General features: G+C 48.9%; 1 protein-coding gene across 8 annotated transcripts in view; it reads left to right on the top strand.

The window, feature by feature from the left end:
* CACNA1D (calcium voltage-gated channel subunit alpha1 D) overlaps nucleotides 1–22,828 on the top strand; it is a 295,056-nt gene that overhangs the window by 183,999 nt on the left and 88,229 nt on the right. For all 8 annotated transcript variants that reach the window (XM_074344649.1, XM_074344648.1, XM_074344651.1 and 5 more), the window contains exon 9: nucleotides 10,439–10,608. In XM_074344649.1, the coding sequence (XP_074200750.1) occupies nucleotides 10,439–10,608 (170 nt within the window). The remainder of the gene's footprint in view (nucleotides 1–10,438; nucleotides 10,609–22,828) is intronic.

Below are 22,828 nucleotides of genomic sequence, written 5' to 3'. Positions count from 1 at the left end.
ATGATGGATGTGGTTTTAGGAGATGGAAAGTTACATGGGCATTTGTGGTCAAGTATGTGCCACACAGAGCCCACAATCCATGTCATTGACATGATTATCATTAATGTGGGACCTGAGCCTATGAAACTAGGCATTAAATTCAGCCTATTCTTATCGGGCAACTACTAATGGCCAGGGTTTGTGATGAGGAACCGATAGACCAAGATAAGACATTCACAGCCCCTTCATCACAGAGCTCACAGTCTGGTGTGTAAAAGAGACTATTAAATAACAAATTGCAGGGCAAATTGGAGAAATGTTTTTATAGGCTGATCCAGTCAAGTAGGGTGGGATCTGGAAGAGCAGTTAGTTGAACCTCACTTAGAAAACAGCTCACAGTGGCCTGGAGCTGAAAGAGGTCTCCGGGGCCTTGGAGAAGATGAGGGAACTTGAGGACAGCTGGAGCTCCAAGATAAAGCCAGGGAGTGGTCAGAAAGGACCAAGGGGAGAGATAAGAAAGCCAGACAGATAGCGCATTGCTTCACTTGGTCCCCACTCGTGATCCTCTGGTGCAGTGTAAGTGCCACACGTACCCGTCCCTGAGGTTTGGTGTGTTCAGTCCACCTCACTGTTGTTCACAGCAGATAACTCCACCTAGTCATTAAAAGCTGGGAAACACCTACTTTGAAAATGGTTCATCTCGAAATGTGGAAACTGTTTTCTATATAAAGGATCTTCACTTTTAAGTCAATACAAGCGGTCAAGGACATGAAAAGGGGAGGGTTGCCTTGAGAAAATCTCTTAATGCAGCCAAACCTTTGAGAACAGAAAAATTAGAAGGCACCGAAGCCCTTTATGCAAGGAGTCTATTTCAGTAATGAAAGAATAGTCATAATGTAGTTGTATTATTGGAAATGTGATTGTTTTTTTTTTTTTCACTCCTTCCAATCTGCTGAAATTTTAATTTTCCATTATTTTTGCCCTGATTCCATCTTTTTCTTTCTACTGGAGCTTCAAGTGCTTAATCTTAGTCCTTCTCAGTGCTTTCATGGCTCCAGGTACAACTTCATACTCTTGTTTTACTTTTCTTTCTCCACCCAAGAAATGTGACTGTTAAACATTTTTCTCAACATGCTTGCTGTGTAAACAGGGGTCCTGCATTTTCTCTTGCCCCTTCTGCTGGGCAGTGGCTCCCCTCCGCTTCCTGGTAGCCAGTGCCTAACCCCACTGACGAGCGCTGTCACAGGTTAGTCCTCTTTCCCTCGTGAGCGTTACCTGCAGGCGAGCAGATCTTACTGCCAGTGCTGCCGTCCAAGGCCCTCCGCCCCCAGTCTGGCCTATTTATTTCATGCAGAGAAAACATGTTCTGGCTACTCCTGGTTTTTTTGTGGTTCAGAGAAGACTGGAACAAAGCCAACGATTTTGATGAATTTTGAGCCAAACCAGTGCCAATAGTTAAAAAAAAAAGAAATTGGTATGAAGCATCACACATTATTGTTGTTGTTGTTTTTTACAAAATACCTAGTTTCTTTGAACACGAACTGAACTTACATACTTTCCAAAAAATTAAATGTAAACATAAAAATTTTTTTTGAATCAAACTACTCTTTCATTCTGTTTTATTTCCTTTATGTCTGTGTAGGGGAAATAATTTAGGTCTAAAGAAGACTAGCCTCTGCTGATAAAAAAAGTATCAGTGTGTTAGCTCTTCTGTGTCCCCCTACTCTTTGCCTTTTTATAAATGCTGCTTTCTGGAGGTTTGTTTTTGTTTTTGATGAATTTTTGAGTCATCCGTTTTATAGAAATCTGAGCCCTACTGATTTGGTTGGCCTTGCTCACTAGAGGCTTTTACGCTTGTTTGTGTCTGTTTTCTCTGCACGCGTGCGTGTGTGTAAATTTCAAAGCATTTAACTTGCCTAAATTTTATTTGTGTGGGTTTGGTTGAAACAAATAGTATTACAATCCAAGAAAAAAACATCGTCTCTAAATCACCGTGATTTCCAGTGGCCCACTTACTTTATGCGGCATATGAGAAATTCCAGAGCAGACCGTGTGTCGTCCTTCTGCATTTGTGGCAGTCATGTTTGACCTGCACGATGATAGTTTTCTTTAGGCTACGTGCTCTCTCTACGGTAGTGTTTACTGAACCAGGGCTTCTGGAGGTTGGGGTGTCAGGCCTTGTAACTCCTGGGCAACATCGGGGTTTGGGAGGCTCTGCAGAGTGTGGGGTGTGTGCCCAGCTCCTGGGGCTGCTCCATAGGGGCTCCCAGCAGGAAAGCTGGCTGGTTCCAGGCAGGGAGACTCTCCCTGGAGTGGTACCCTCTTGGGAGTGGGTCAGCAAGTGGGGAGATGAACAGGAACGGTGCTGCTCACTTTCTCTCAGCCCGAGTTGGCTCTGGAAGAAAATCAGAATGCGAGGGTAAATGCTGCTTTCCATCCCACCCCTCCCTTCCTATCCTGACTAATAAGTGTCCATCCTATGCATCTCCTGAGCCAGGAGGCAAAGATTGGGAATCCTGTGGAAAAAGACCTAGGTTTGGAGCTGGGTTCAGAACCTGGTTGTCCTGTTTACCTGGCATGTGACGTGGGTCAGTAATATCACCTTGTTGAAGCTTAGTTTTGACCTTTGTGAGATGGGAGTGAGGATCCTCATCCTGCCGTCCCACACCGAGTTAGTGGGCCCTGTGGACAGTGAACATTAAGACCCTCTGAGGACTCCAAATAAAGATCTCAGTACAGAAGAGGTTTCTTTCCGTTACTGTCAGAGAACCTTTGGGAAACCATGTCAGCCCCAGCCGTGAGGTGCAGGCTCTCTGGAGCTGCTGCTGGTGGTTAGCTGGGACCCAGGGCCAGTGAGTGTGCTTATGGCTGAGGGGCTGCTCTAGGTGGCAGGGCTCAGGCTGCGAGAGCTTCCTCTTGTCCTCTTCTGTTGGCCTCTCTATCAGTGGAAGGTCTTTGCTGTGGCCTCTGTGAGTACCAGCAGGTGGGGCAGAGGGCTATACCACAGCTCTGCAGCCAGAACCCCTCCTGGCCATTCTTTCTGATCATTCTCAGCCCTTCTGCTTTTTGGCTGCCAGGTCTAAGAGAGGGTGCCCAGCTGCTGCCCAGGGAAGGGACCGTTTCACAGCAGTTGGGTGTCCTGCATCCCTCTGAGCCACAGAGGAAGCCGGGGAGACTCAACTTATAGCTACAGTCAAATGCAACGCAGGGCAAGTACTGTCCTGAGGGGGATAGGGGATGTGGTGGGGACTGGGGAAGACAGACAACAGGTCTTTACAACACCCCGTATGCCAGCTTCTCCACCGATGGCTAGTCCTTCTCTACCACAGGTCCCCGTCCGCACCCTCTGGGAAAGTTGCTGCTTCCAAGGCTCTTCGTTCCACCTTTGATGGACTTGGACTGTTCAAAATTTTTTCTGACGTTGGCACTGAAAGCATCTTCGGAAACGTCCACATGCTCCCTGGGGCCCACAGTGGGTCTGCTTCCTCTTTTCCGTGGCAGCTTTCCAGAGGCTGAGGACCAGGAATGTGGCTCTTCTGAGACCTTTCTTCTCCACTAACCTCCTGTTTGCCCTTCCTCTGCCCTTAGGTCCTCCTGCCTTTCTTCTCTGAACACTTAGGCAGGGAATGTTTACCTGGCATGTCCTGCAGGAAGATCCGCATTAGCTGAGAGGTCAGCGGTGGGTGTGCGAGTGAGACCTAGGGGGCTAGCAAGGACAGGGTGGAGGTGAAAGGGACCGGTGAGTAGGGGGTGTGGGTGCGGGGATCAGTGGTGACAGGCCTCACAAGTGCTTTTCCAAATAGTAGCGGCAGAAAGTTGGGAATTTTATCAGGATCCTGTTATTTTTACTCACATTTTTATTGATGTTTAATCTAATCCCTCACCCAGTGTTGACTGAATTCCTTCTGGCCTCCTTACCACCATTTTCTCCTTATTTTGTTCTGTCTCCACATATCACTTCTGTGAGACAAAGCTGATGGCCGCTTTCTCCTATCAGACTTCTGTTGGTTCCCCATTGCCTACAGGGAAGCAGATCGCTCAGTTTGGGGTTTAAGGCCTTTCCTGGACTGACTGTAAGCTCATTTTTTATCCTCATCACTTCATGCGTCTGCCCTCTTCCTCCTCTGCCTCCTGTGTGCCATGTTGAGGTCCTTAGGAGGGTGGATTCAGGAGTTGGATGGGTTGTGTGACCAAACTCCCTGAGCCTCAGTGTCCCTGTAACAAGAGTGACAACGTCCTTCCGTCACCAGCTGCCCTCTCCAGTGAGGATGAGGTGCGAGGAACTGTGCTGGACTCTGAAGTACGCCACTGAGGAGGCGGGTGGGGTGAGGGCACTCACAGGTCCACGGCTAGTGCTCAGTGAGGGGAGCTCTGATGATTCGGAGGAGGGCAGCACTCGATGGCTGGGTGACCAGGGAAAGCTGTATCTTGAAAGGGGAGCTGGAATTCAAAGATAGGAGAGGGATGCTCAGTGGATGGAGTTCTGTGGACAGAGGCTCACAGGGTTGGGAAAGTGGGGAAGAATGTGGCCAAAGTACAAGGTGTATGTTTATGAGAAGGGGAAGGGAGAAGGCCAGAGGGCCCTGAGCACCAGGCTGTGGAGCTGGATCTTGATTCCTGAGGGCAGCAGTGAGACGCCCTGAGGCATTCCAAGCAGACAGACAGCGTCCAGGTCTGCAGTGGTGGTAACCAGCCGAGAGGGAGGCAGGCCCCTCCAGCTGTCTCAGTGGGCGAGGTGTGTGCAGACGGACCAGCATGAGCCCTTGGGGATTGTCAGGTCCGGTTGACAGGGAGGCTCCTCACTGAGAAACTGCCCCTTATGGGACATAGACCCAGAGGGAAGATATTCTAACAACCTGAGACAGAAAATCCCCCTCACAGGCCTGTAAGTGATTAGGGAAAGTGGCAGCCTGGTGTGGAGGCTGCTCGATAGTGCCCATGGGCTCAGACACTCAATTCGTAGGCATCTATCCACAGAAGACTCTAATTCAAAAAGATACATACACCTCAGTGTTCATAGCAGCACTGTTTACAGTAGCCAAGACATGGAGGCAACCTAAATGTCCATTGACAGATGAATGGGTAAAGATGTAGTATGTATATGTGTGTGTGTACACACACGCGCGCGCGTGTGCGCGCGCGCAATGGAATATTACTCAGCCATAAAAAGAATGAAATAATGCCATTTGCAGCAATGTGGATGGACCTAGAGATAATCATATTTAGTGAAGTTAGGCAAAGACAAATATCATATGACATCACTTACTTGTGGTATCTAAAAAAAAGTGGTACAAATGAACTTATTTATAAAACAAAAATAGACATAGAAAACAAACTTCTGGTTACCAAAGGGGAAAGGGGTAAAATTAGGAGTTTGGGTTAACAGAAATGCTATGTTATAACTACTGTGTATAAAAATACATGAACAAGGACCTACTATGTAGCATAGGGAACTATTCAGTATCTTGTAATAACCTATAGCGGAAAAGAATCTGAAAAAGAATATATAAAATAACTGAATCACTTTGCTCTATGCCTGAAACTAACACAACATTGTAAATTAACTGTATTTCAATTTTTTAAAATATACACTTATTTCAGGCGTATGAGTGATCGCAGGAACCATGGGCTCTCTGTCCTGAGGCATTCTGGCCTCTTCAGGAGTAGGGCTCATTTTGTTGTGTGTAGTATGTTTTTTTGTACCTAGTCTTCATGCTTGCTTGAAGGGGCCTCCACAGGGGAGCAGAGACGAGGAAAGGAAAACTTAACGAGATGGATAGCATTGTCCATTCCCTTGAGGAGCCTCCAGTCTACCTGGTGAGCTGAAATGAATGTAAAACAACATAAACTGGCATTTGATTAGTATGGTTACATTTTCTAAACACTTCGAAAAAATTTTTATTTGGGAAGTAATTTCAAATGTACAGAAAAGTTGTAGGAATAAGAATAGCTTAGTGAGTAATCCATGTGTCCTTTACTCTAATTCATTTATTATGAATATTTTATTAATATTTTATCTCATTTGCTTTTTAATTTGTAAGGGGTGTGGACTGACTTATTTTTAAATATTTAAAAATTTCTTACTGTTTTTAGTTATTTGGAGGTTCAGATTATCCCAGATCTGGCCAGTGGGAGGTGCTTCTCATGCCCCCATCATAATATTTTTTGGCTGGTGTTTTTTGTGTGTTTTGTTATGTGTTTAGCACTTTCTTACTTTCTTAGTCCTATATCTACCCTGTCCCAGCCTTGGAATCAGCCATTTGTCGAAAGACTGCTTATCCCTTTAACAGGAAATGGTATTGGAGCCCGAGATCTGGGTGCCAGGTGTGCTCATAGCTACGGGGGGGATTTCTTTGTTTCTAGATACTTCCAACAGAGCTAAGAGGTTCATGCATTTACATACACATCCTTACCTTTATACATGTAGTCACATGCCTACATCTTTAGAAGTCATGAATCACATCAGTACCCAGAGGGTTCTTTCTCATCTTCTGCCTCTCATCTTTCTATATCCCTTCCACAGGGAGAACCCTGGCTCCCAACAGCATTGACACATTAACTCATTTGTTAAATCCTGTAATACATCTAAAATAGTTTCAGCATGATACCATCCATATTGCTACAGAAAACCAAGCCGACTAAGAAGAGCTCAGCATTTGTCTGTGGTTCCACCCTCACTCCAGTCCTGCCCACAACCGGGAGGATGCAGTCACGTGTTCATGAGCTACTTGAACTAGTTTTATCTTTCTTCTTCAGGGTGGTTGTGGTGTTCCTTTGAAGTACAACCAGATTCATTTGTTTCAATTCACTTCTGTTTTAGAGCTATTTTTCCCCCATCCCAACATTGTTGGTGTAATTTAAAAATTTAATGTGTAGAACAGTTAAATGATTCCAAATGTCCAAATTATAGAAAAAAGTATATTTGGTGTCACTCCTACTTTACTCCCTCTGCTCCCTTTGTCCCCGGCAAAGGAGATGGCAAGAAGTAAGGGTTAAGGAAAATAGTGGTTTTCACCAGCGATCCATTTCCTGTCTGGGAAGGGAGAACAGGGCTGTGCAGTGGGGTCTGCCCTGACCCTGTCCAGTGCTCTGGCTAGAACCTGCAGGTGGTGGGGGGCTGGGGTCTCAGGGCTCTTGGTTCACACAAAGGGGTCAGTACACACTAGGAGTGCTTAGTGTTACCTGAATTTATGGAAGAAGCCCTCTTTGACCTTATTTTATGCTTCATCCTTCAGATACTTCCTGTGGTAATATTCGTATTTCCTTGTTTCCTCTTCTTTTGCATCCAAGGGGAATGGCACAATATATGTGCTTTTTGGTCCAAGCACTGCTTAAAATCTTTTTTTTTTTCCCCTTACGATCTGGAACAGGTAGGCTTCTATCACATGTGAGTTGTCAGGTCTCTAGTCACTTGTGAAAGCCGGATGGTTTCTACCAATAGCTTTGTCAAATTAACTTTTATAATAGTGACTATTATTTAATCCCTGAGTCATAGGGTTCTAGAATGATGAATTCTGATGTAAATGGAAAACTGTCTTTTTCGTCAACCACTGAGGGTGATAAAGATTCATTGGACTCAGGCGAGATTTTCTGGAATGCAGGGTTTGTTGTGACGGGAATGAGTTATTTTCCACTGAGCAGATAGTGGTGCAGGGCTGGTAGGGCGCTTGCTGGCTTATCGAGGTCACTCTGAGCCCTAGGATCCCGTGTGTCCTTTTGTGCTTCTCCCAGTTTTGCAGGCATCATGCAGCTTAGAGCCCATTCAGAGCGGTTTGCAAGTTTTCTCCTTTTGGTATTTGAGAAACCTCCTCCAGTGGCCTTTTATTCCCAGGTTCAACAACTGTGATACATTTGAACTTCACATTGGTACAGTGCTTTCTGATTTTCACAATAGCATTTTATTGAATGTCTTACCTGTTCTCCTGTCTCACAGGGATTAAGTATCACGTCTGCTTTGCAGGTGAAGAAACTGAAGCTCAGAAAAGGAAAGTGACAGAGAGGGGCCTAGAATCCAGATCCTCAGACTTAGAGCCCAGCATGGTCTGGGAGGACCAGCAGGCCAGCTGAGATTATCCCAGAGCCCCCATGTCCCTGCACCTCCTCTTCTGCAGCTCATGGCTGACAGGAGGAGATGCATGCCTTGTAGATCTCAGTTCTGTCCACATCAGCAAATGTTATTTGCCTGCTAAGTACTAGGTCATTCTAAAGGGACTGTCTCAAATCAGTTCAGATCATTTATATTAACAGTTTTGTTATATGAACAGTTATAATAGTGATTATTATTTAATATAAACGGGCTAAAAGCGAGGACTTGGCAGTGTGTTCTATTCTCAGAAATTTTAGTTCATAGTAGGATTTTACCTGGGAATGCCTTGCTATACCCCAACAACCAAGAATGTACAACAGTGATACAACTTGTTAGAAGGGATTTGTTTGTTTGTTTTTTGTATTTCTAATGTTTAAAAAAACTTCGTAAAGTAAGATATTAAAGCAAAATTCCCTGTGAAACTTAAGGGTAACTCTTCCATTATTTTAGTTTTTTTTTTTTCAAGAATTCAGATCAGATATGTAACCAAAATAAGAAGACCCTGTCTTATGTGATGTGAATTGGGTACTCTAAGTTCAGAACCGAAACATGCAAAAAGATTTTTTCCTGGGATATTTTTGGTAAGCAACAGAATTGAAGGCCCACAGACTTGGTCTTTACAACGTATTTAAGAAAACAGACAACATAATGCATCTTCATGTTGACATGTGACACTCCAGGCCTCCACGTGAGATTCTGGTTTGCATGTGACATTCTCAGAGTTCAGAGGCATCTGGTGAACTACCCAGGACATTACACTTATCCTATATCTCAGGAAGCCAAGGCTCTGGGTGTGGTTTCTGTGAGTGACAACATGCCTGCAAAAGCCTTTCTATTTTGAGATGGGAAGATGTTCTCTCCGGGAGGAATGGCCCTGGGCTGGGAGTGCAGAAAGCATCTCTGGGCCTTGATCAGCTTCATGGACCCCCTGGAGTCAGCTCCCCTGCTCTGGGTGCCACACAGCCTGGCCTCCTCACTTCCCAGAGAATGAAGGTGGGAAGGGCCAGCTCTAATAGAGCCAAGGACAGATCCTGGGGTGTCTGAAAAGTGGGTGATTTGGGGGCAATGAGGGTGTTCTTTCTATCTGGGGACAGAGGGTGGCACCTCGGTGAGGCTTCCAGTGTCTTACCTGAAGTATCAGTGTCCCTGGGTGTTCAAGCATCTGCTCAGCCCCTCGACAGTCCAGAGTGGAGAGTGGGAAGGAGGAGAGAAAGTAGAGGTTGGCTTTTTATGTAAGCAGGTGACCTCCCTTCATCAGTCGGGTTGGGTAAGATTAATGAGGTCCCTGAGAGGGAGATTTGCCAGCTTTGGATTGGAAGGAAGACAGATGTAGTGTCCGTCAGAATCCCGGGGTCTGTGTGCAGAAGTTGCACTGCCTGTAACCTCACCTGCTTTCTTAGCTGCTCTTTAATTGTACTTACTAAATCCATAACATGCATAACTTGGCTCCTCTTACGATTCACTGTTGGAAATGCAGATGGTCCCTTGTATATGAAAATTGGGTAATCAGCCACCTGACTCTCCGACTTGCCTGAGCGAATGTGGGATTCTGTACATACGCAGAGATATAGGCCTGCGGACATGAAACGTAGAGTAAACGATGAACAGTTGGAAACATTGACAGTCTGCCAGAGCCTTTCCAGGCAGGTGTGCCCATAAATGGGCAACAAATCGTACTGCCTTTTCACCTCCTACAGGGGAGACTTTTGGGGAAAAGATCATGGCAAGAAGCAAGGGTTAAGGAAAATAGTGGTTTTCACCAGCGATCCATTTCTTATCTGGGAAGGGAGAACAGGGCTGTGCAGTGGGGTCTGCCCTGACCCTGTCCAGTGCTCTGGCTGGAACCTGCAGGTGGTGGGGAGCCGGGGTCTCAGGGCTCTTGGTTCACACAAAGGGGTCAGTACACTAGGAGTGCTACGTGTTACCTGAATTTATGGAAGAAGCCCTCTTTGACCACAGCTTGGCCCTGTTGGGTCCTTTCTTTCTGAAGTGTGATGCTGGCTGTCTGGGGAGGGTCTGGGGGAGGTGGGACATCTGAGTCCAGGCCTCTGGTTGGGGGTCAGGAGGCCTGCCGTGATAGCCTGTGAGGTTTTGGGCCTCGGCTCCTGGAGAGCACAGAGCTCCTGAAGGGAGTTCGTTTTCTAGATACGGTGCATGTGTTGGTGTGGTCTCTGCAGCTCTGACCCCCACGGTCTTGCTTGGGGAGGCACTGTCCTGTGTCCTGTCCACGTGTGTGGCCCCTTTTGCTGTGCTCGTGTGGCTGTCCTTGGTGCCGTGTGTCCCGCCACAAGACTGTTTGCGGCAGGGCAGATGGCTTGTGGCGCAGGTCCCGGGGGACGTTCTGATATGTGCTGTTCTCTTTGCCTCCTTCAGAGAATTCTCAAAGGAAAGGGAGAAGGCTAAAGCCCGGGGAGACTTCCAGAAGCTCCGGGAGAAGCAGCAGCTGGAAGAGGATCTAAAGGGCTACTTGGATTGGATCACCCAAGCAGAGGACATTGATCCTGAGAATGAAGAAGAAGGAGGCGAGGAAAGCAAACGGAATAGTAGGTGGTGCCCCTCCCACTCTGGACCCGACAGAGCCTGCGTGCCGTTCAGACACCCTCCCACAGCCAGTGTCTCCCTGTGACCCAGTCTGAGGCCGAGGCCTTCCTGCAGCCACTTGGTTCCCCTGCTGCGCGTCAGAGAGAGCAGTGCCTTTACACGGACGGAATTTCTGCCTGAGGTGTGGGGTTTAGCTGCCTGTCTCACCATGAGGCTTTATGATTGAGGGGGGTCAGCCAGATGGGCTGTGGGCCCCTTCTATGAGGGCAGAGGCCTGATAAGACGTGTATTTGCTGTGCACTGGAGGAGGAGAAGTTGAGGTTCCTTCACCCTAGAGTGAACAGGGCTGCTGGAAGGGAACTTGAAGAGCAGAGTCCCTCCCACCCAGCAGCTTGAGCCATGGGGCGCCAAAAGCTTAGCCCATCAGGGGACTGGGAATGCACCAGCTCACCATTCAGGGCAGTGTTAGGAGGCACGTGAGTCAGTGGGGCTGCTCCGGAGCCCACCCTACCAGTTCCCCAGTGGGACGCTCAGCACCGTAAAACCCTTTCTGCAGTCGTGGGGTCCCCAGACTCCCTCTACCACTGGAATTAATTGCCATTGTCAACCAAAGCATTTCTTTTACCATACACTTTTCCGGCTCTCATTCTTCCCGAGGCCATCTGTGCCTCAGGTGAAAGAGGCAATTGAAATTCAGCAGCAGAGTTGACTAAGACATTTGTGATGTGCTTCAAATCTAGACTGGCTGGTGGTAGAGACTGAGGGTGCTTGTCCCTTGAGAGGCCTGAGAAACCAGGTTAGGCCTCAATCCATGGAAAGTGGCTGAGTCAGCCCCACCTGGAGCACAGCCCCTTGATTCACTAAGGCCAGGTGCGGAATGCCAGGAGAACCCCTGAAATGGGCAGGATGAGGTTTGCTCCTTCTGGGGAAGGCATTCCCTCACACACATGAACGCAGCACAAGGAGACAGGTGCAGGTAGCACGAGGAGGCAGGACGTGTACTGAGGGGCTGAGGGGAAGAAGGGCTGGCTGCAGGGGGCTAGGAGAGAGCTGTGGGGTCTTGGGGCCTGGGCCTTGAAGGATGGATGGATCTGAGATAGGTGAGGAAAAACACTGAGTCAAGGCAGTGGTATGAGAAGGACCTGGAGTTTGGGCAAATGAAGGCTCAGGGAGAACGTGACAGGCTCATCCTTTAGCTGGAACCCCAGGGGTGTGCAGGTCAGGGCAGGTCAAACTGGGGAGGATGGACAGGCTGATGGGTGCCCCCTCCCTCAGAAGTGGAGTGGGGAAGCTGAGGCCAGGACCTGTGGTGTAGAGGATCCCTAACAGAATGGGACTCTGAGTCTGTGCTTCGGCGGAGAGTGGGAGTTTCCTGTTACCAGGGGTATATGCTCAACTCAGTCCTGTGTGCTAATGGTGGGGCAGTGCGTGCAGGCTGCGCCCCGCCCCGCTTCCCACTTCCCAGGCCACACCCACTGCCACCTCAAGGAAGAGCCTGAGGGTGAGGAAACCGGGGAGATCTCTAGGCAAGGTTCATTGAATACGAGATGAGAGTTTATAAGTGGATGTTCACAGGCACTCCACACCCATGACACGTCCTCCCTGTGATTAGGTGTAAGGAGTGTCTGCGCATCTTTGGTGCAGCTCCGTCCCAGGCATTGGAGCCAGAGTCCTGCGGCCTTCCCGGAGCTTCTGCCCCTGCGGCAGGGCCACAACAAGGCAGCCTGCCCCACTCTTATCCTCTTCATTCCCAAGCTTTGGGAGTGACGCTGCCCTGCAGAGGTCCATGCTCTCCTCAGCTCAGCACGTCGCCTGTGTTGTGTAAACCAGCAAAAGCTGTGTCCCTTCTTCTGAGCAGAGCACCTTGCTTTGCCAGCGTAGATGTGTCTGTAGGGGCAGAGCAGGGCCCTCTCACAGGCAGGTGTCCTTTCGTCCCCCTATTGCTCAACCTCTAGAAACAGACAGGGGTCTGTGTGAGTGTTGTCATCGCCAGTTGTGCTGGAACTCTTTTTATGGCTCGTGATTTGAGGACTTGAACCAGCCTCTTTCAGTAGTCCTGAGGGTCCACCCTTGTGTCTTGGCCCCACATTTGCTGTGTCCCGCCTCTGTAAGGAACCTTGGTGTGTGATGATGAAATCAGTGCCTCTGCCTTTGGAGACCTTCCCGTTGGGGGTAGGTGTGGAGGTGGTGCCTTAGGTGAGACAGAGCAGAGAAGCTGGCACTGTAATCAAGGGCCAGCAGTCTGCGGTGGGAGCTGAGGGGTGCAGAGATTCAGGGAAGGCCCTTGGGAGAGGCCAGGTTCCCACTGTGCTCTGAGGGACAGGTGGCCTATGGCTGTGGAAGGTCAAGGAGGGGGGTGATTTTCAGGCTGAGGAAATGGTATAGACAAAGGGCGAAGTTTACAAATATTCAAAGCCCTCAAGTGCATTACTTAGTAATGTAATTAAGGAAAGAAACAAAGCCCCTTTAAGGGTTGTAGAGCCTTAGAATTCACTGTGTAACTAGGGCTCCAAACCCCATGAAGCCGTGCTGTGTCTCTGGAAGGTCAGCATCATGGCTTTTGCTGCGTGCTGGGATGTATAACTCAAAACGTGGGGCCAGCTTGGTGTTGGGTCCGGAATAGCATCTCTTTCTGGTGCACCCTGGTTCTTCATCAGCTCTTTTGCTAGGTGCTGGACTTCCCTGTGGAGTGAGGCGCACAGTATTTCTCCAGTTGTCAGAGTCCCAGTGCCTTGGTGGATTAGGGTTAGAAATGAAGCTGAAATCCCAGGCTTTGGGAACCATGTAGAGATTGAACTGGCTTGAGAAGGAGGAAGCCCCCCCCAAGGAGGAAGTGAGCCTCCCTGAGCACATTTTCCAGCAGCGCAGAAGTTCTGAGAAGCCTGGGACCTCAGGTGGCTGCCAGCTATTTCCTCCTCACAAGCAACGGTGTCTGACAGCCAGAAACACAGGGGGAGAGGGGTTCACTGTGGCCCATGTGGGCCTCCTCACCAGCAAACCGTGGCTGACTTACCTACCGCCTGCACACTGTAGATCTGGTCTCTGTCACCTGTTTGCAGATAGTGAAGTGTGGGCATTGCCAGCGCCAGCATCCTCCCTGAGTATGTAAGACTCACCATACACCTTCCACCCTGGCCCTGCCCTGTCTTCTCTCTAGGGAAGGAGGGGCTGCTCCCTGGGGCTCCTGACTGTCCACACGGCTTCAGGATATTAACGCCACTGACTGTCGTTTTGGGTTGGATCCTGGATGCATTGGGACCGTTTTCCCCCAGACATGAAGGATTTAAGTGACAGTGTGAGAAGCCTCCCTGATGGCTGAGCCCAATGTAGAAAGAGGGGAGGGGAGTATTGGAAGCCATTAATAATGGCTGATGGCATAAGCCCACAGAAGGCAGGGGCTGGGCCGGTGGGCACTGTGACACTCTTCTCAGGAGTTGGCTGCAGTTGAGTTTGGTGACTTGGATTTTGGACAGGAGTGTTAGGCACATCACCCAGCATCTCTGAGCCCCAGTTTCTTTGCCTGCAGGAAAGGGATAAAGATATTTGCCCACAGGTTTGTCATGAGGATTAAATGCTCGATAAGGAGCCGTTGTAGCGGCAGGAATACTTGCTGCTGCTGTTGTCGTCAGACTCCAGGACAGCGTGACCTAAACAGAATTCTTCTTGGGGATTCCACTAGACCTCTCCCCAGCCTCAGGCTGAGGACCCCTTTTAGGACCGGGTCCCTATACTTTTCTATTTAGGAACTTTAAGTTTCTCGAGTATTGATGGAATATAAACCTGTTGACTTTCGAGATACAGTAGCACAGCTCTCTGGCCCTTGAAGTCCATTCCTGGCTTGTTGCTGCTTGCTGTCAGAGAACGAATGTCAAATCAAGCTCTTGGAGATGCGCTTACATTATCTTTTCTCTCTGATCTACTGAATGTCACTGTCAGCCTCTGTGGTACCCAACTCTGGCTGTACGTGACAGTCACCCGGGGAGTGAGGGCACATCCTGATGCCATCCCCACCCCCATGCTGGTTTGTCTATCTGTGGTGTGACCTGCGTGTGGTTCCCTGGAGGTTCCAGTGTGAAACCGGGGGTGGGAGCTCCTGAATGCCAGCACACTGAATATTATGTTTGAAAGAAGACAGACAGAGAGGCAATCAGGTCCCTGACTTTAGGGCTGTCTGGTAGCTGTGGTGACAGGTAGCTTCCGCTTTGTGCGTCCACACACTATTTACATTGTCACTTCCCTAGATTTGCTGTTAGAAAGCTAGTGTTGCACAACTAATTGAATGGACAAGATTCCCTTGGAAGTTAGTTCCTGAGCATTTGGGAAATTTTCAAGGATAATTTTATTTAATTTTTTGCTGAGCTTCGAGTTTCTTAAGAAACTCTGCCAAATCTCAAAGTGATTTTTGAGACATGTGCAGCTGCTTCTGAGTTAACAATGGAGTTTTGCTAGGGCCATTAAAATCTGAAAGCCTAAAATTCTATTTTAAACTCTTCTCATTGTCAGTGATTAGTCTTTTTAAAAAATAGCATTACAAATAATGAAATCTTTTTAAAGGAAGTTCATTTTAAAATTCTGGCCAGAAAAGCAAGGCCTTTTCCTGGGGAACTATGAATGGTCAGTAATCCCTGCGAGGATATTTGATGCCCAAAGGAAAGGAGGGGATACCTGAAACTCCAGCTTAACCACAGCACAGAGCCTCTGTCTTCTCTTCTTCAGATCAGCCATCCTGGAGGCTGGGAGCCCCTTGCCCGCCTCTCACTGGGACACTGCCCCCCCCCACTTGTCTCAGTGCACAAGGTTGTCACAACTGTCACCTCTGTTCTGCATGTGCCACCTTGATGCCTTTTTCTGCAGTGTTTGATTTGGGGGTGGGCAGAAAACCAGAGATTGTATTAACTGTTGGCAAGCACCAAGCATGGACATTTGTTGGTTCTATTTAAAAAGGTTGTGTCTCCGAATTTTGATTTAGGAAACTACTTTCATCACAGTTAAAGTACCTCAGGGCACGAGTTCAAAATGGAAAACATTCAAGTAAAAGCTGTAGAGCAAACAGCAGCAGTGAGAGCTGCAGGTGGTAAACACTTGTCCAAGATAACACCCTCTCTGGGGAGAGCCCAGTACTGGAGTTACAGGAGACACCCTCTCCCTGGAGTTGCTGGGAGTCGTCCTCTGCCCAGGGCCGGCCTCACAGGAGCTGGTGGGAGATGGATTTGGGGATGGTTGCCCCGCCGTGGAGAGAAGTGGGCCCTCCAGCCGGGTTTTTGGAGCCCCAAGTCCGGGTTGTTTTTGATTTTAATATATTTTGATTGCATAAGCAATATTTGTCCACTGTAAGGAATTCATAAAACAGCAAAGTATATAAAGAAAGAACATCTCTCACCCCTATCCTTAGAGAGAAGCAGGCTTGGCAGTTGGGGCCTGTTCTTTCTGGCCTTGTCTATGCACATGAGAACCTGGTTTTGCACGCGAGAACCTGGTTTTGCACACGAGAACCTGGTTTTGCACAGATGGCACACTCACTGGTCCCCACCATTAGGTCGTCCAGTGCAGGTGGTTCTTCAACTTGCCTTTTTCACTGCACCAGGAACCATAGACATCTTTCCATGTTTTTAAACAACATTTTGGCTATTTTTAATAAATGGCCATTATGAAAGCTGCTGCAGTGGACTAGATCATCTGTAGAGCATGTGGACTCTACTTGAGCAGTTGTCGGAATGGCGATTTTACACTTGTCGTGTGATTGTCTGGTTGCTATCTTCCTCCACCATGAAACTGTGAGCTCCAAGGGAGCAGAAGCAGGGTCTGTTTCTGTTCTGCACTGTGTGGCTGGCACCTAGTGTGGTCTTTTTCACCTGTGTGAGCTCCCAGTGATGACTTGCTGAACGAGAGAACACCAGTTGGTACCTCACATGTATCTAGTGCTTCCTGTGTGTCAGACACTGTTCTGAGGGCTGTGGGGTACCTTAGTCATTATTCCTCACACAACTCTGAGACCAGAACTTGGCAGAGGAGGAAAGCAAAGCACAAAGAGATGAAGGGCCGAGTGATGGTTAAGTGGCAAAGCTGGGATTTGAACCCAAGTATTGTCACAGTCCACACGGTAGCCACCATTCATCCCCCAAATGCAACACCTGTGTGTCCACCCATGCTCACCTTCCTAGGGGAATGGTGACCAGAAAGGGTTCTGCTGGGTCCAAGAGAAGGCTCATTTTGGAAATGTGAGTGGTAGGCCAAGTGACCCTAGTTTCCGTGCCCGCCAATCCAGTGCAAGTGCCTGTTTCTCCTGAGTCCTTGCCCACCCAGCATTCCTTCTGCTGCCCCAGCAAAGGTTACCTAACCTGGGGCGGCCATTATATCACAGAGCTGGAAGGGGCTAGAGACCCTAGAAACATTTTTTTTGTGTGTGTGACCCAGTGGCCATGGGGGATTGACCAAGGTTGACTATGCTTCCCCAATCTTGTATCACTGTATCTACCATTCACCGCTTACAACAGCCCTTGGAAGTGTGGGGTCAACTGTTACTAATGTCTTACGAGTGAAGAAACTAAGGCTTAACGCAGTGGGGTAACCTGTCCACAGTCATCCGTCCAGTGAGAGGCAGGGCTGGGTTGGGACCTGGTCTGCCCAAGTCCAGAGCCCACCACTTTAATCCTGCATGTCCTGCCGCATATAGCGGTCCTGGCTGCACTCACAGAGCCAGTCAGCACCCAGGACTCCTGATGAAGCGCCCTCTTCCTAATGTCCTTCCTAGAGGGGAAGCTAAACCCGAAAACCTTTGTCCAGAGTGGGTTAGGACAGATTCTCGAAGACAGGCATATGTAGACTAGCTACAGAAAGTGCACGTCTGCTCTGCGGGTCAGATCCTAAATTGTAGATTTCTGCGTGGGAGGAGGACAGTTTGGGGGTTCATGTGCCAGAACCCATGATGGGGCTGCCTCTCGCATCCTCAGGCCTGTTTGCATTGCTCTTGCTGCCCTCTACTGAACCATAATGAAATTGCCTGTGTTCCACCCGAAGGGGTCACAGTGGCCGATTTGCTAAAAGAGGATAAGAAGAAAAGGAGGTTTTGCTGCTTTCGCCAACACAGGGCTAAAGATCACGGTAAACTGCAGAGACTGAACTTTCTCTTCGGGAGACTCTTCTCCCAAGACCTCTGATGCCTTTTCCTTACACACGGGCATGGCGTGGGGTGCATGTGCTGTGTGGTGTGTTTGTAAGATGCCCATGTTTTAATTTGATTTCTTTGAAACTTTGTTGTGTTGTTTTCCTCTTGCTTTTCCCCCAGATGTGTGTTTTAGCCAAGACTGCCCTGGAATTTCCTCTTTGAACTGTACCTTTTAAAGAAGCAGCTGAACCAACTCAGAAAATTTATTTAATTCAGCATGAATATTCTTAGCCTGGAAGACAGACTTTTTAAACACTTTTCCCCAAATGATGCTTTTTAATCTAAACTGTTTAGAAATTCCAGCGGTGGTGTTTGATTGATTTTTCTTTTCCAGGTTCCATGTTTCAAATGGCCTCTGGGTCTTCCAGTCCCTGGCTGGTTTGCCCAAGACCAGGCTAAAGCTAGTAGTGCCAGTTTCAAGAATGAAGTTAAAAATAGACTTCTCGGATACCAAAATTTTGGGGCATTTGTCTTTGCGAGTAGGAATGGGGAAGGGCTTATGTGGGAAACACTTAGGTTTCAATCTATGCTCTAAAATAATGCTTAACGTAGCCCCTCATCAGAAGCCCTGGGATTAGCACAGGACCATCCTCATGCAAGGCAGTTATGCAGACAGCTGTTGTCTTGCCCCATCTGCCTGAGCCACCACTGTGGTCCCCAGCCCCACAAAGCTCTGCCTGCGCACGCACGCTAGTTACCGCCACTGAGGTCGGCCCTGGCCAGACGACTCTGGAGGAGGAGCCTATGTGAGAAGAGTCAGACTAAGGGACACAAAACCAGCTGGTAAGAGCAGAGGGGAAAAATTGCCCTGTTTTCTCAAGAGTGGTCTCAGCCATTCGTGGGAATGCCGAGCACAGAGGTAATTGGAATTAGACTTGACTAAGCCCTGGATGGTCTGAATGAATGTTGTATCAGAGTCCTCCTCTCATCAGAAGACCTGCAAGTGGAAAGGGACAGTGAGTGTCAGATTCGAGCCCTTTGTCATTCTGTGAGCATGTGGTGGCCCTGAGAGGAAGAGCTTGCCTGAGGGTGGGAGCGAGTCTGGGTCAGAGACAGAGCTGACCTGTGCAGCTTTAGTGCTTGCAGAGGGTTTGCAAAGAAGAGGTTGGGCTTGGTACAGCCGTGAAGGCCTCTGCAGGTAAAGGGGGCTTCAGTTTAGCAGGAAATACTGTGATGGCCATGAGAAATATGTTTTCAAAGACTAACTTAGCCCTACAGCTCCGGGTGGGTTACCAGGAGCAGACGAGTGGTTCCTGTCCCAGGGGAGCAGAGACCACCTGCCTTGGGCATGCAGGCATCCATCCTCATGGATGGGGGGAGCGAGGTGGGGTTTGGGCCTCGTGGCTTTTCAAGGTTTCTTGAGGCTTCTGGGTTAGCCTTGAGATCTGTAATAAGAGGAAGCAGCCTCATGTCTTCAGGAAACTCTGTATTTTGTGTATGTTTTTGTGGCGGGGGGTGGTCTTTTATTGCCTGAGATACTATGGACCCTAAAGAAGGCCCCTGACATTGCTGGTGATCCTGCCAGGATGGGGGCCTCTGTGAGGATGCTGTGCTCCCCATGTCCCTGGTCTTACAGAAATAGTTCTTGTCAGGGTATAATTCTTGCTTTAGACACAGAAACCTTGGTCTGGCCTTGACCCACATTATCCAACAAGAGTCTGGCTTCTTTACAGCAATGAGAGTCTGTTACCCTGTGACGGCTAAGTGTGTCACCACTAGCAAGCACAGGCAAATTCCTGCAGGGGATATCATGGCACTGCTCATGCTTGTCATGAAAATAAGATAAAAACCCAAGATCTTGGCTTCAGAGCCCCTGTCCCCGAGGAAGGCAGCCGTGATCCTGCCACTGCTCAGTTGTCTAACCTCACCATCTCCCCTCCTTTGAAAGGGAGGAGTGAGGAGCTTTAGGCTGCTGGGGCACGGAGGGAAATGCTGAAAGAGACCTCTGAATATGCAAGAAAGCCCATTCTGTAGAGAGCAAGGGAGCTGGGGTCCTAGAGGCCAGGGACATCTGTGAGTGAGGCTGTCTGTGTGATTGGCTCCAGGACAGGGTTGGGGAGTCCTGGGCTCACTTGGCAAGGGGCCTAGGGCTGGCAGAGGGCTCTCGGGAGATGCTCCTTCCTGTGCGGCTCTACTCCCCAGGGTGCTCTGCCTAGAAGTGGCTTGGAACCCTGAAGGGTGGGCAGCCATTCACAGTACTGCTCATGACCTGCTGTCGTTACTGAGCTGGGGGTGGGGGAGAGTACAAGGGAAACCCCCTTGGTGATGGTTGTAAAACCAGACAATCTGTGGATGTTTTCTCTTTACAGACATTCTGTAAGGTCAGAGGTAAATGGGTCTTAGAGATGAGATTGCCTGACAGCAATAATAAATTGGGTACCTAAGTCCGAGGAGGAAAGGGGACTTGTCCTGTGTGGCCAGTGACAGAGACCAGGCTTCTCTGACTTTTGTCCTAGAGTCTACGGGCTCAGTAACCTCCATCATTGAAGGAATTTGGTCTGAGATTTTGCTGTGCCTGTTAGTGGTGGGCATAATTTGGGGGCTGCCTATTTGGACCCTCACAGACTCATTCACCAGTGTGTGCGCACGTACACACAGGCCCATGCACATGTGCATGTATCTATTTTTGTGTTGGTTTCCCTCTGGATTCACAAGCCAGGCAGATAAGGTTGAGAAGCATGTTGTCCTTCAGAGTGAGAGTAGATAGAGGAATGTTCCCATGTTGAGGAAGATGCTCTTGTGCTCGTCTGAGAAGCGGCGTGTTTCCCTGATTTGTCTTGTGTGGCATTACCCGTGATGGCGTCCGGGCCCTACAGTTAGATCCTAAAGAGGAATAGCATGACCCAGTATCCAGAGACAGTGCTCCGAGTGGGGGCTGAGCCCAGGCTGCCTGGGGCAGCCCCGGCAGCTCTCATTTACAGTCTGGGTTGTGCTGGGCTACTGGCTGGCTGGCACCACCCCTCGCCGACAGCAGCACTGGGCATGCCCACACTCACAGCCTGAAGGTCTACCCTGGAGCTCCCCCCAGAGATCCCAGTGCCTGGAATCGATTGCAAAGCATGGGCCCTGAGCTTGCCCAGATTTTCAGCAGGCAGATTGCAGTGCAGGTCAGCATCCCATCACGGGCGACACGCTTGTCCTAATGCCTGATTTCAGCCAGAGTCGTTGAAAATCGTTTTCACATTTATGCTTTAAAAAGTGGAAACTTCCTCAACAAGTCTCTAAAGTTTCCTGAAATGTGTAAGGGAAAAGGACTTAGAGAGTGTCTCTGTGTGCAGATGGCCCTGGCTTCTTCTGCAGGAGGGACTGGTGCCTATAGGTCTGAGGGTCTCTCTGCTGTACCCCTAGTTATATCTAGCCACTTCCCTGCAGCAAACGCTGAATCCCTGCTGAAGGGGACAGGGCATTCACCCTGAATAGGGCAGTCATGGCGCTGTGGCAGCCAGTTAAGGAGAAGGGCACATGTTCTGATAATTCGCCCGTGGGTTTACTCACTTAGGTCTTTATAATTCTTTCTGTTGGCATTTTTATAAAGTCCCAGTTGTCCCCATCTCACCTGGATTTTTGTACTCTTTCCAATTGCTGGGCTGATCTCCTGGAAGTGGTCTGGCTGTACACCTGGTTTCTGGGGGTTAATAAAGGTCATCAGGACAGCACACCAAGGATAGTGGGTAACAGGCTTTCTTGGTTTCTGGAACTTCGGGATTTGTGTTTTTTTAGGTATGTGTCAACACACACACCAACACATACCAATACCGACACATACGGCAGCATATTTAAGTAGGTACTGGAACCACAGGGGTGGGTGGTGTGGTGGGAGGGGCGCGGGAGAGCTCTCTCCTCACACATCTGAGCTGCATGTCCCGAGGCAAGTGGGTCAGTGCTCTCATCTGTGAAATCACAGGGTTTGTTCATAAACGAACATGAACTCAGAAGCCCCCTCCAGTTCTAACAGTCTATGATTTTCCTCTCTTGGATTTTTAAAACGTAGACGAGATCTTATTGGGGCTGAATGAAGTGAAACACATATCAATTTATGAACGTTAAAAAAATGAATGCCTGGTACCAGTGAAGGGTGAAATGTTTTAATGTACAAACAGGCTCTGTGGTTGTGCCCTCTGGGCCCGACGTCTTCTGTGTTTCTGAAAGAGGAAGTGCTCTCCTCTCCTGTGGCCAGGAGGGAGAGGCTGGGGCAGAGGGAAAGGCTGCCGGACCCCCCGCCAGAGTCTGGCTCCTTGGCTCAGATGGAGGGACTGGTATGAGATCTGTTTCTGGGACCAAACAGGGTCACCACGTTCTAGCATGGTCACTGTCCTCCCCTCCTCCTGCCCCATCCTCTCCTCCTCCTAAGCCCTGGTGACATAATTCTGGAGCAGATTGATTAGATTAGGGGCCTGTGGCTCTATGGGTGTCAAATAATTATGACAGAAAATTTGCTCTCCTTACAGCCGGCTAAGTGAGAAGTAACTCAGTTTCAGACAGAAAAGATTTAAATTAGGAGTGGTGGGCAAGGCTGATGCAGAAGTATGGGTGGTTGTTCACACACGAATCCTCTGTGCGGTAGTGGACATGGACAGCGTGAAGTGACACTGGGTTCAGACCATCTGGGGGGATGTGGCCTTGCTTCCAGGGAGCTCCAGGAAAGCTTTTCTGAGATGATAGATTCATTTACGAGCCTCGCCGATTGCCCAACACCATGGACCCCTCTGTATCTTACCTCCTGTAGTTCTGCTAATGTCCCTGTGAGGTAGGTACTCCCCGTTTTACAGGTGAGAAAATGGAGCCTTGGAGAAGGTCAGTCACAGACATGGGGTTAAACTTAGATCTGGCCAAGCTGAGAGCCTGCTCTTAACCACCGTCCTACCCCACCTGAAGGATGGAGCCTGCTTGGAGAGTAGGAGGACCTCTCTCCACCAGGGTAGCCCTGACATGTGCCCCACAGTTAGCCTCTCTGTTTCTGCTTGGGGAGTTGGGCTTTATTTCTTATTCCCCATTTAGTCTTAGTCTAGGGTGCAACTTATACATTTCATTCACTGGTGGTTGGCACAGAGCCAGGA

The sequence above is a fragment of the Camelus bactrianus genome, chromosome 17, assembly GCF_048773025.1.
Source record: "Camelus bactrianus isolate YW-2024 breed Bactrian camel chromosome 17, ASM4877302v1, whole genome shotgun sequence".
In the NCBI taxonomy this organism is placed as follows: Eukaryota; Metazoa; Chordata; class Mammalia; order Artiodactyla; family Camelidae; genus Camelus; species Camelus bactrianus.
This window is presented reverse-complemented; position numbering and strand designations above follow the sequence as displayed.